Genomic DNA, 12,841 nt, shown 5'->3' on the forward strand with positions numbered 1-12,841 from the left:
CTTGTGCAATGACAGTTCGGAGAAAAAGTTATTGGCTGTCCGATTACATAGAAGAGTATAGCGTTCTAAAATTTATCCAATTAACAGACATGCAGAACTTACTCGTGGGATCAAGTTGTGATAACAGACATGCAATAACAGTTCTAAAATTTATCCAATCCAGGTGTAGACAGTTGATTCAGTTTTTACTAAGGAACTGGATTTGTAGTGGACGGAGGTGAATTGACATGATTGAGAACCAAACTGTATGGATTTGTAGTACCAAGGGACTTGTTCAGGAATTATCAACTCATTATTTTCTAAAACTTTTATGTTTTTTTTTGTTTAGTTTACTTGCCTTGTAGAAAGAAATGAGAAATTCTAGTCCCGGATACAGCTGGAAACGGCTCTCATTTGACTGCTGATTCTTATGCCTGATCATGTGCATGGCACAATCTAATCCAATACCTTATGCTCGATTACATGCCAAACTTATTTTCCTTTCTGGCGTGCTGTAATTGTCAGTGGAGCACCCACCAACTGATCCAAGAGCACTCCTAGGTCATCCACTGGTGCATCATCATCATCCAAGTCCATGCTCTCTCTCTCTCCGAACATGTGTGGCTCTTGTTTTAATTGCTTTTCAAAGATAAACTACTGTACCTAGCATCGTGCCATGGGGATGGCATTGTTAACTAAGGGTGAGACCAATCAATTGCATTGTAATAAACTGGAAAATGCCAGCTTCTTGTTACTCTAAAGCTTGTTTAAACTAAATTGCATGCTCACTGGAGGGGTCCTGTGGACCAATGCAGCTGTTCTACCTATACCGTTCCATGAATTTTTTTTCTGATCATGTTGGCTGAATTCATAGTAGAGTGCTTCATCTTACCAAAAAAACAAAAAAAAACAAAATTGCATGCCAAAATAGCATCCATTATCCAATTAACAGCCCCCAAACTGCCAAAGAGATGACACAAAACATTTATTAGTTTTTAGAATGCCTCTGCCTTTTTATTTTCCAAATTATGACTTTACATGAATAATTTGAATCCAATACATCTTCATGGGACAAGAATTAAATTATTTAAAGAAAAAGAATCACGTTTCTCAAATCAAGCTGCCATAGTGGCAGTTGTAAACAACAATGCAACTGAAGTGACAAAACAAAATTAATATTTTAGGAGAAGCAATTGATCCGTTGTCCGCACCAATACTCTGCAAAAAGAGCAGGATCATCAGTCCAGTGCTGCTATGACTGCATCAACAACTTCTTGGGTGGTGCTATCCCCTCCTAAATCTTTGGTCCTGTATTCGCCTTCCAAAATTACTAGCTTGACAGCAGTCTCTAACCGGTCAGCAAATGAAGGAAACTGGAGATGCCTTAGCATCATTGCTGAGGAAAGAAGAAGGGCTACTGGATTTGCCTTCTTCTTTTCCACCATCTTCTGGTTTCCAACATTGCCAGCAGACGCACCTTGTTCAAAAACTGCATGATCTTGACCGACGTTGCCTGACAAAAGAGAAGGGAAATAAAAAATGTGAAGTTGTAGACTGTAATAAAATATGACGTCACTTAAACAATGCATTGTCAGCAGCTGCTTGAAAGCATTTCAATGCCCCACCTGAAAACCACTCAACTGTATTTCCAGAATACAATGCGCCATGACACAACTCAGGACAACAAAATAGAACATTAAAAATTAAATACTCATACCTCAGATTCCCCTCTTTTCCTACTTGATCCTCTCTCTCTCACACAAAAAGAAAGAAAAGAAAAAGAAAAAGAACGAAAGAAAAAGGTTTTCCTACAAGCACTGACCCCCTCCCCCCAATGGAAGAAAAAGGAAGCATGTGCAGCTTCATCACATGTGCAAGGCTCTAGTAGTCAATAATGTCTATTATGTCATTGTATTAATGCCCCCATTCTGACCTTCAGCTATGGCACATGAAGGGGGCAACTGATTATTTGATTGTTTGCATAATTTGTTTTGTACACGGCCAGCATGACAGTCTAAAAATTGCAGTCAGTAAGGCTTCACGATTTTTTGGTTCATACATAGCCCAAAGGCCTATGTTTATGCACAAGTGCACAAAAAAATAGTAATTGTATAAGCAAATGGCAACAGGACAGACCATTCACCAGTGCTGGAGGCATTAATAAGCATATTACAAAATAAAGACCAATCCAAATGACCAAAATGAAATGCATATTTAAGTGTCTACCAAGAATTAGTTACCTCCTGGCATTACACCTGTGCCTCCAGCAATACCAGCAGCTGTGTTTGCCACCAGATTGCCATACAGATTTGGAGTAACCTGCAAATGAAAATAAATATGCATGAGACAAGCAAAGAAATGAAATGTCGATGGAAATACACGTGCACCATGCACGTGCACATGTGCAGACACACACACACACACAAACACGAAAGATAGAGAGAGAGAGAGAGAGAAAGAGAGTGTGTGTGTGTGTGTGTGTCCTGCCAGTAGGATTTGGGGGCAAATCATGCAGTGCAAAATAAGTAATGGACTAACCATGATCTACTGCATTTTTTGGGTAATAACTACTGCATTTAAAATGTCTAGAACCAATTATGGAGGTTTTGGAGTTTTCTTGTGTCCAATCAACTGAACCATCTCTACTGATTTCATACCATTTAAACCACTTGCACTTCTTCATGTAATTCTTTTAATTGAAACTTAGCCATGTACTGGAGGTTTCTTACCTTTGCATCAAGTGGACATAAAATGGACCACCAATAAGCAGTTCGTATGATTCTAATCCCAAAGGAGTAGTTTAGTACCATTTAATGTTATTCTAACCCAAAGGAGTAGTTTAGTACCATTCAACTTTCCATTAAATTACAAAAGATAAAGTTACACTTAGTATAACTCTTACTGAGTTACACCTTTTTTTAAAAAAATGGACAATAAGGATCTCACATTGATGATCTGAGCCATTAGATATGATCTATTATCTCTAAAATACTTATACACCCAAAACTATGTGATTAAGAGACCTCTAGCCTATGCATTAAATGGTCAAAAAACATGTATGATTTGTGTTCTTTAAACTGCAAATTTTTGACCGCTGGACGCGTAGCCTAGCAGTTTCTAAATTACATGATTTTTGATGTGTAAGCAGTTTAGAGATAGTAGATCACATCCAACAGTTTGGATCATCAATATCTAACTCCCATCATTCAATTCAAAAAAGGTGTAACTCTACAAGAGTTACATCAATGCCTGCTGTTCCAATCCCCAATGGATTGTTTGGTGCCAAGTTTAAAGAAACTGGACTTGTATAAAGCCTTTAGAATAATGATGCAGAAAAAAACTTGTTTGGTTGCTTTTGATAAACCCATTTTGGAAAAGTGATGCTTATAAAACTAGTCCCAGAAGGCCATTTTGTACATAAGCCAAAGAATGGCTTTTCTGTCAAGACAAGCAATGTCCATTCTGCCATAAAACGTAGCCCTCTAACCTGCATAGAGCCTCTGCTTGCCTGGTTATATGTTAAAGACTTAAAAGAGCATAAACTTTTTCCAGTTGTCTTGCTGCTATCCATTTTGACAATTTCCATGTGCTTCTTCACAAGTTCCTGATATAGTGGTCCAAAATCTACCATCATTAGATACAATGGTTATCACATGATTGCATGAAAGAGGGATTCATTTATAAACGCAGGTAAATAAATTTAATAAATCACTTAAATACATTTCAAAACTTTCTTAAATACATTTCAAAACTTTCTATCATCAAGTACCTAATGTAATATTAGATTAATTGAGGGACCCAATAAAGATTCCATAAAGCCAGAAAATAATCGTACAATAAACGATAGAGAGATATAAAATTATATGATACAGCACAACTCAAGCATCATGTACTGCATATCTTTAAATCTATCAACATCAAGATAAAAGAGACCATTGACATAAGCAATTAATGAATAGAACATTCAACCAAAAAGATGACCAGAAAAATAAACATCTGAACTGTAAATGTTGAAGAAAGATGGAGAAAAGTACCATGACATCGAACTGCTCAGGCTTGGACACCAGCTGCATACAACAGTTATCCACAATGATCTCATTGTACTTTATCCCTGGGTATTTTGTTGCAACCTCACGACAAGATTCTAAGAATAGACCATCTGCAAGCTTCATAATATTGGCCTTATGCACAGCTGTGACTTTCTTCCGATTGTTCAGGTAAGCATACTCAAAAGCATATTTTGCAATGCGCTCTGAACAGAACTTTGTCATCACCTGGCAGGGTTTCTGGTTAGGGGAAAAAACAAGAAACAAAATTCCAGGGCACAACAAAACTGGCCAAGAAGAAAATGTTACTGCATGTCAAACAATTAGGAAAAATGGCCCACATGTTGCTGTCATGTTTACTAGGCCATAAGAAATTTTCTCCTATCAACTGAAATTGAAATTGACAAACACTGAATTAATCTAATTTAGCAACAAAAGTAAGTGACAAGTTAATACATGGAGATTATATAATGTCTCTTGATTTTTGTAATATACAAGTGTATTGATCTAGGTCATGTATCTTAAGCTGTAATTATGTCTACAAATATTTGGCATAAATTACATGTGACTAAGCATTAGGATACGGCATATCTTCTTGAGATGATGGTAGTATATGGTGCATGATGTTTGACACAGAATAAATTATAGAACCTATCAATATCTATTAGGGTTTTCTACATATATACCCCTCAAATTATACTTTTTTGTAGAGCCACCACTGCAATTAGATTTTTGTCTTATGCAAACATCAAAAGGTTGCTGTTTAAGTGTAAAATGACTTGAATACTCCTCTGCATTAATTCCCCTCCAAATTCTCCAACATTCATTTGGTATGGCAGATTTTTTTTTTTTTTTTTGGGTATGGCTTTAGATGCAGATTTTTAGCACCAAAACACTCCAAATAAGCACCCAATAATCACAAAGAATACTCATCTCCTAACATCATGCCATCTAAACCTAGAGGCATGGATATTAGACTAAAACATGGCAATTAGATTGGTGAGCCTTCAACTCAAGAATTTCACTTCTTACTCTATCTGAAACAATGGTGTCTCTGTGAATCCTAGGCATTGAGCAAAGCCCCCAAAATTATGACCGACTGGTTTCACATGCTTCTGATGATCCCTTCTGCTTCTTCCAGCAACCCAGCTTGGCCTAAGAGATCAACTATGCAATCGTAAACCTCATCTTGGCATGAATCCCATAAAATCTCTCTCATCTTGACATGAATCCCATAAAACCTCTCAAAGTATCTACACCCCTTATCCACAAATCCACCATGAAGACAAGCTATTAATATCCCCAAAGAAGTTGTCATTTCGTTCCTCCCCCTTAATACCTACATCTGCTCAAAGTCATCAAGAACATTGCAAGCTTGCCCACTGATTGACAATCCTACGATCAGGGAATTTGAGCTACAAACATTCTTCCAACCCAATTCATGGAAAAGAATTAAGCAGTCTCCATGTTTCAACATGGCATACAAATTAATCAACATAGCCTCAAAGATTATTTGCATCAAAGTCATCAAGTTCCTGTTGATGTAAGCATGGATCTGTTTTCCTGGACCCAAGTTTGCAAGCTGTCCACAAGACAAAAAGAACACATTAAACACTGTAACTTCATTGGGCTTTACGCTTCTCTGCAACTGCATAAGTTGAAGAGATACAAGCATTGGCATACATATCAATCAGCACAGCCACAAAATTACTGTCATCATCTAAACTCATCCTGTTCTTGTTGATGTGAGCATGAGCCCATTTCCTTTGATTCAAGGTCTTACACTCATCAAGTGCATATTAACCACATTGACTTCATCGGGCTTCACAATACTCTCCAACTGCACATTTTTAAGACATCCATTTTTTATTGATGGAAGCGTGAATATGTTTCCCTTGATCCAAGTCTGCAAGGTGTGGACAAGGCAAGAGCACACTACCATTGTGGCTCCATTGGGTCTACAGTAACCTATAACTAAATCTGTTTGAAGATCGCTGTTCCTCTGTATATCAGTTGTTTTGCGCATAACATGAAATCATGCAGCTCCAAGAAATGACATGTGTCTCAAGCATTATCAGACAATTTCCTTGCTTAGTCCATCTCCTATTCCAACCATACCCTGAAACCATCAAATTTCACAACAACATGATCTTCACTAGTATCTTATCACATAGCTTCCTTCCTAGTGGCAACAGCCCATGCCTTGTGAACCCCAACACCAAATTCCAGGTCATAATATTCCTCACAACCAGCATTCTGTTAAAAAAATATTGTCCAACATTCAACTAAGCCTTCCTAGCATACCCAAATGTAATCACACTTCAAAATGCATTTCTCTCACTCAGACTTCACATACCAATTAATTGTCATTTTTCACAAGATTAACACAATATCTCAGAGCTCAGATAGAAGAGCTGTTGAGCAGATCCAATGTCCAGAAAAGAAGAATACAAGCTGTGGAGAGCCCTTACCACATAAATATTCCATTAGAATCCACATCTCAACCCTCAGAGTGAACCTAGACACCTTCCGATGCAGAGATAAGGGTGGAAATGACCTTTGTGGTGAAGGGGAAGGTGAAGCGATCAGGAAAAGCATTGCTAATGGAGAGGATAATATGATGAGGGAATCACAAGTGTGGTGACAACTCCACAATAAGACACAGACAAGGAGAATGTAAAGGAAAGTGGTGGCCATGAGGCAGAAGTAGAGGCATATTGCACCTCTATTTTTTTCTGCTTGCTCCATCCTCCTCTCCCTACTTTGTTTTCTTCTTCCCTATCTTTTGTTTACTTCCAATCTAAGCAGCAAAATAGTAAATTTCTGGGCTTCTGGCTGTCATATCGAATTATCAATCACATTCCCCTATTCCTTGCTGTTATGGCACACGAATAAAAAGATTTAACTCTTCCCTTGATGATATTGCTATAATAGCAAGCAATATTATGGGAAATTGTTGCTGCTACAGCATAAGATATTGATTTTTGTCATACTTAGAAAGAAAAATATTGGCATATTTTAGCAGCCTGCTTTGGTTCATGGTGCCTACAATTGTGCCCACCAGGTTTTCTGTACCGTACCGAACCGGCCGTACACCCGTACCGTACCGGATCAATGGAGAACTAGCATGGTTCAGCCGGTTCAAACGGTATACCAGCGGTACCGGAAAGAAAAAGAGAAAATGTGAGAAAGAGAGAGAGAGAGGAGGAGAGGGAGGGAGGCGAGAGCCGTCGGAGGCCGACGGTGGCTTGCTGTGGCCGCCGAAGGGCTTCCAAGCCCCGTTAACGTCTGATAGGGCATTTGAAAGAGAGAGAAAGAGAGGGGGAGAGAGAGAGAGCTCGGCGAAGGGGGGCGATGTACCGAATGGATGGCACCTCCATCGCGAGATCCCCGATGGCCAGCGAGCCGACGTCGACAACCTGAGGGCGATCAAGCAGGTGGAGCCCGGTGTTCTTCTTTTTCGAAGCAGGCGACGGCCTATTTTCAATTTTTTTTTTTGGTTTTAAACTCATGAAGTTAGCAACCCAGTTGCCGACTTCAGAATTTAAAAAAAAAAAAAAAAAATCGGCCGGCTTCACTTAAAACCCAATTTTTAAAAAAAAATTCATGAAACAGGGCGGCCACGACGGCCAGTCGGAGGCCGTCCGGTGGCCCCGCTGGCTCATTTCCCTCCCTCTTTTTCTTTCTTCTCCCTCTCTCTCTATTTGTCTCTCTTTCTCTCTTTTTCTTCTCCCGATCCGGCTCCGGGTTCCTTCGTCGTTCGTCTCGATTCGGTACGGTACAGAACCGTACCGTACCATACCACGGCGTCGTATGGAAAACCTTGGTGCCCACAGTCTACTACCCACTATGAAACCCCCAACAGCTACATGCTTGCCATCCACTTTTAATACATCATGATTTACAAAGTAATCATCATATTAGAATACTAAACCTCCCATCATACCCAATATCACTTCTATATCCATCATCAATATCCATCACTCCAAGCAGGGGCTCTCCCCTGCTAACAACAAAAGAACACTAAAGACAACCATATATCTTCTCCAACTCACCCTCAATTTTTATGCACATGCAATTATTATTTCACACCTTCATAACCTATCTCCACATAATATTATGCTATAAGTGAGGACAAAAGGATCCCTCCTCCACTATAACGTCTCTCAATATGCATGGTTCCATCCTTGCTTTTTTTTTTTTTTTTTTGAAGTACTCTTATCAAAGTACAATTAATACATCTCACTGTCACAGTGTCCTTGCTTTGATAAACTTGTAATTTTCCTTCCCCCTCTCTGTGTGTGTATGTGTGTGCGCGTGCCCTGGCCAGCAGACCAAGGTCCTGTTGCCAAGAGCTGGTCTTTCTTGATGGAGTCCTTCTTACCGCAGCACCGCATGAAAGGCAAATATTGACATAACGGATCAGGAAAAATCATCAGGCTCTCATATGCAAAATTTGAAGCTGAGTTTGATAATCATTTTTTTGGTTCCAACCACGTGCTTCGAATGGGACATCTTTCTAGCATCCTTTTTCTACTTTCCTTATCATCTCCTTTACAGAATGCCTTAACATAAACATAAAATTATCAATCCTCTTGTGAGAGATCAAAACCTTTACTTCCCTTGCATTTCTTCCTATATACCAAGCACTCTCTCAACCCCATCTGTTACACATAACCGTAGCTAACACCAATCCGAAACCTATAAAATATATTGACCCAAATCGTAATCAAGTGCAAAAGAGATTACATAGCTAATGCATATATTCCTCAATACAGAGATCCAAGTGGCGGCAGGCAGGAAGAAGGAAAAATTATACCTTGAGGCTTTCCACAACACCGGGAACCACCTCATGCTCCAATCCCGAGTACTCCCCCTCCGTATTCTCCCTGATGACCACGATGTCGACGTTCTGGTGCCTTGTGGGGAGGCCGGGGAGGTTGAAGCAATGGACAAGGGACGCGTAGAGATCGAGCTCCTTCCGGAGCTGGACGTTGAGGGAGCTGACACCACCGCCAACGGGGGTGGCAAGGCCGCCCTTGAGGCAGACCTTGTTCTTCCGAATGGACTGGATGACCTCCGGCGGGACGGTGTCCATGTCGCCGTGGACCTCGTAGGTCTCGAAGTAGACCGGAGCGTGCATCGCCTCCATGACCTGCCGGACGGCGCCGGTGACGAGAGGACCGATCCCGTCGCCAGGTATCAGGGTCACCGCCCGCGGGGTGCCGTCGCCGGGGCGGGGCATGTAGGTCACCGACCGCCGGCTCTCGGCGGAGGCAAGGGCTTTCAGGAGCGGAGGGGCGGAGGCAGCGGCGGCGGAGTCGCGGAGGATGTGCCGGAGAAGGGGGAGGCCTCGTCTCGCCATTGTTGGCAGGAGTTTGAGCTGCTGTTGTTTTTTGCTTGGGAGTTCCAAGAAACGCGCTTGGGAGGGGTTCACGGAAGGATTTCAGAGCTAGGGTTTGCGGGCGAACCAATTTAAAGGAACAGGGTTAGGGGGGGACGGAGTAAACATGAGAAAGTTCTTTGGGTCAACTACTTCATTGACTCATCCCTCTTTCCGACTTCCTTTTGCCTACCTCAATAGATTTCAAAATTATGTGAAGGTGAAATTTATAATATATCAAGGAATCATTTGATTGAGATATATTAGATTACGAATAATTTGATAATTTTTAAAAATTTATCTCAAAATATAATTATAGAAAAAATAATTTTTATTATATTTATTTGATGAAAAAAATATTTCAAAAAATGATACTGAAAAATAATTATTACGTTTGATTGAAAATAAATCCATATAAAAATATGATCAAATTTATAAATATATTTTTTAATATTAGAGATTGTATTATATCTTCGATCAATTTTTATATGATGATTATAATCATATAACTTTTTAAATAATATATCTGTATCTTAATTTTTTTATAAAAATTTTTTATTGAATAAATTTAGAAAGACATCAGAATAAATTCAAAGAATAAATTTAATGATTACATATACAATTTTATTGAAAATATTTTTATCAAGTATAGATTACCACTACTCAAATTTACTAAATACCAACCTTCCATGATATTTGTTTTACCTTTTTTTCTTCGAAAATAAACATGGGGCCTATCAATTTTTTTGTCATCTCTCTCTTGTATTTTTTGTACCAAAGAAGAAGTGATAATGGGGCGGCTAACTCGCAAACCCAACCGGCTCCAACCCATAATGGGGTGGGTAAATGGATCGGCTAAACAGGTTAAAGGGCAGGTCGGTTCAAAACTTAGCAAAGCTGCTGGTGAGATGAAGTGGATTAGGATTTTCTCTTATCCCATGCTGCGAGCTTATCCTGTATACGTAAAAAGTCGAAAGTAGTCTTAATTAATATATACACATAATATATCTACTATTGGATCAAGGTTAATTTCAACCATTGAATCCAAGCCGTGCATTTCAACAACAAAACATAATCTCTACAAGTCTACCGTCTACACTCAATTTCAATTTTCAAACCCTAAGTCTACCTCTGCTGCCTCCCTGTCTCTCACTCACGCTATCTCTCTCGTTGTTTACTTGGTCTTGCCGCTGCCTTCAGAGTCCGGCCTCTCTCTCAGTCCAACCTCTATCCCCCCCCCTCTCTCTCTCTCTCACGATCTACCAGATGCTACTTCGTTGCTGCACTGCTGTCGGCCACTAATTTTCTATCAATTTGCTGATTTTCGCCATCCACTAGTTTTCCACCATTGATTTTTGCGACTGATTTTTGTCGGTTTACTAGTTTTCTCTATTGATTTTGGCCGTCTTACCGATTTGCTCGTCAGGTTATTCTTGCTTTTAAATGCTTTTTACTGATTTTTGCTTTGAACCGAGGCTTGAAATTGCACCACAATTTATTTTAGATTGAATTTTACATGATGCAGCAAACAAATCACTCTAAAATCGCATCATAATTTGTTGATTCTACCTTTGGTTTTCACTTCTTTTTTAACAAAGCCCAGCAAACCAGCTATTCTCTTCAAGAATTGCATCACATCACAAAAACAGAACAAACTAAAGAAACTAAACTAAATCTATCAACGAAAGAACAGGAGGCATCGAAAGGAAGAAGAAAAATATGTGATTTTGTTGTGGTTTCGGCTTGTAATTAACTCAATTGTATTGGATACTATTTGGGTCTCTTGAATTTGATGGTTTTGATGGGTTTGGTTTTGTTTTACTTCTACATCAGTTTGATGCTAAGTTGGGTTTGGTAATGATTTTTTATGTGTGTAGTTTTTAATTCAGTTTATTTATAATATTGGTTTTATTGTTGATGTTAGTGGTAAGAAAAAATTGGATCAGGATTGTTTGTTTGCCTTTTCCAATGTATTCCTTTGTAGATGAAATGAAACGGTTTCTTATAATTTTTTACATACTGTTTCTTCCAACTTAGAATTGTGTCTTTTCTTTTAGATATTATGTCTACTCAGTCTACTCCTGGTGATCAAAATATCAATCCAATATCGAGTCCGAATGATTCTAGTCCAAGTACAGGTTCAACTCCAATATCAACACTGCATGCTAGTCTGAATCCAATTCTAACTCCTACTTCAAGTACATCTATTTTGAGAGATGGAGATGATGTAGGCAGAAAAAGAGCTTTGACATCAGCTGTATGGAATCATTGCAAGAAGAAAAAACTTAGTAAAGAAAGGAATATAAGAAAATATTAAACAAAACTTTAAGAGTATAGAAAATATGGTTTCATATTAAACAAAACTTTCTGTGTAGGAATATAAACAGTAACAATATCCAGCCAAAAATAGGTATAATACTGTAATAAGATAGCCGCATCTCCATTGATGTTTGAAATCCCATGCTTTGTTGAATGGTAGTTGCTGAATTCCATTGATGTAGCAATTGGCTTGAAGCAGCTTAACATTTGAAGTTGAGTGAGGAAGCATGCTGAATCAGTGCAATCTGATAATGTATGAACATAAGAGTAAGAAACCATGACATCCAACGTAGGAATCTGCCAACTTGGTAATAGGAATAAACTCTTCACATGAGAACTCAATAATGCTTGAGAAGTTGTAAGCCAATAAACCAATTGTTGCAAAGCATGTAAGCAGCAGAGTATATAGCAACAGGTACATCCAAATTAAGGAAGAAATCCCATAGATTGTCAGGAAAGCAGTCATGACCAAAGATTTGTGTGAATAAATAGGTTCCAACCTTGGTCTGAGTGAACCAGAAAAACATTGTGAGAGAATAAAAAGACTGAATTGTGAATGTTAAGGTAGACCAAGTGTCGCTTCAAAAATTGATTTTGATGGTCACAAACCATTTTAGAGGACTACTAGTGAGTTTTCTATATTTGGAGATTATTTTTATGATATTTTAGGTAGTCCAAGAGATTGGGTTTGAAAAGCTTCATCAAATATGCCAAAAATTAAAGTTTCAGCAAGTTGGTGAAATTTTGAAAGCTTTTGAGAGTGTCCAAACTAATTTGAATTCATTTGAGAGTATTTGGATGAGTTCTGATAAGTTTCGAACCTTAAATGCATGAAAAACTGAGTTACAACATGATGGGACGACCCACTTGGATCATCCCCTTCTATTAGGCAGCCGGCACGCAGCATTTTGGATCATGGCATGCTGTGGGATGCTTGAAGTATTTAAGCAACTCACCAACCACTCTCCAGTAGCAATCAAGTGTGGAATTCATTGAGAGTGTACAGCAAAGGCTTCCACCCCTTAAGTATTGTATTTTTATTATTTTTATTGTGTGTATTTAAGGGGTTTGTGTGCTAAAATTTGTATACTCTGTTTTTCTCAAATAATTTTTA

The 12,841-nt window shown here is 38.8% G+C and overlaps 1 protein-coding gene across 1 annotated transcript; it reads right to left on the reverse strand.

Annotated features, from left to right (window-relative positions):
• Positions 1-953: 953 nt before the first annotated feature.
• On the reverse strand, positions 954-9,508 carry LOC105049583 (isocitrate dehydrogenase [NAD] regulatory subunit 1, mitochondrial). The gene is made up of 4 exons (XM_073261929.1): positions 8,845-9,508; positions 4,014-4,253; positions 2,220-2,298; positions 954-1,492 (listed from the first exon to the last, which is right to left on the reverse strand). Exons 1-4 carry the CDS (start codon positions 9,388-9,390, stop codon positions 1,218-1,220), a joined length of 1,140 nt encoding a protein of 379 aa, XP_073118030.1. The 5' UTR covers positions 9,391-9,508; the 3' UTR covers positions 954-1,217.
• Between the last annotated feature and the right edge of the window lie 3,333 nt (positions 9,509-12,841).

The sequence above is a fragment of the Elaeis guineensis genome, chromosome 8, assembly GCF_000442705.2.
Source record: "Elaeis guineensis isolate ETL-2024a chromosome 8, EG11, whole genome shotgun sequence".
In the NCBI taxonomy this organism is placed as follows: Eukaryota; Viridiplantae; Streptophyta; class Magnoliopsida; order Arecales; family Arecaceae; genus Elaeis; species Elaeis guineensis.

Coding starts and splice junctions, on each gene's coding strand:
- LOC105049583 (XM_073261929.1), bottom strand. CDS start 9,390: ATGGCGAGACGAGGCCTCCCCCTTCTCCGGCACATCCTCCGCGACTCC. Junction 4,254..8,844: donor GTGTTGTGGAAAGCCTCAAG/GTATAATTTTTC, acceptor AAACCCTGCCAG/GTGATGACAAAGTTCTGTTC. Junction 1,493..2,219: donor CACAGGTGTAATGCCAGGAG/GTAACTAATTCT, acceptor CTCTTTTGTCAG/GCAACGTCGGTCAAGATCAT.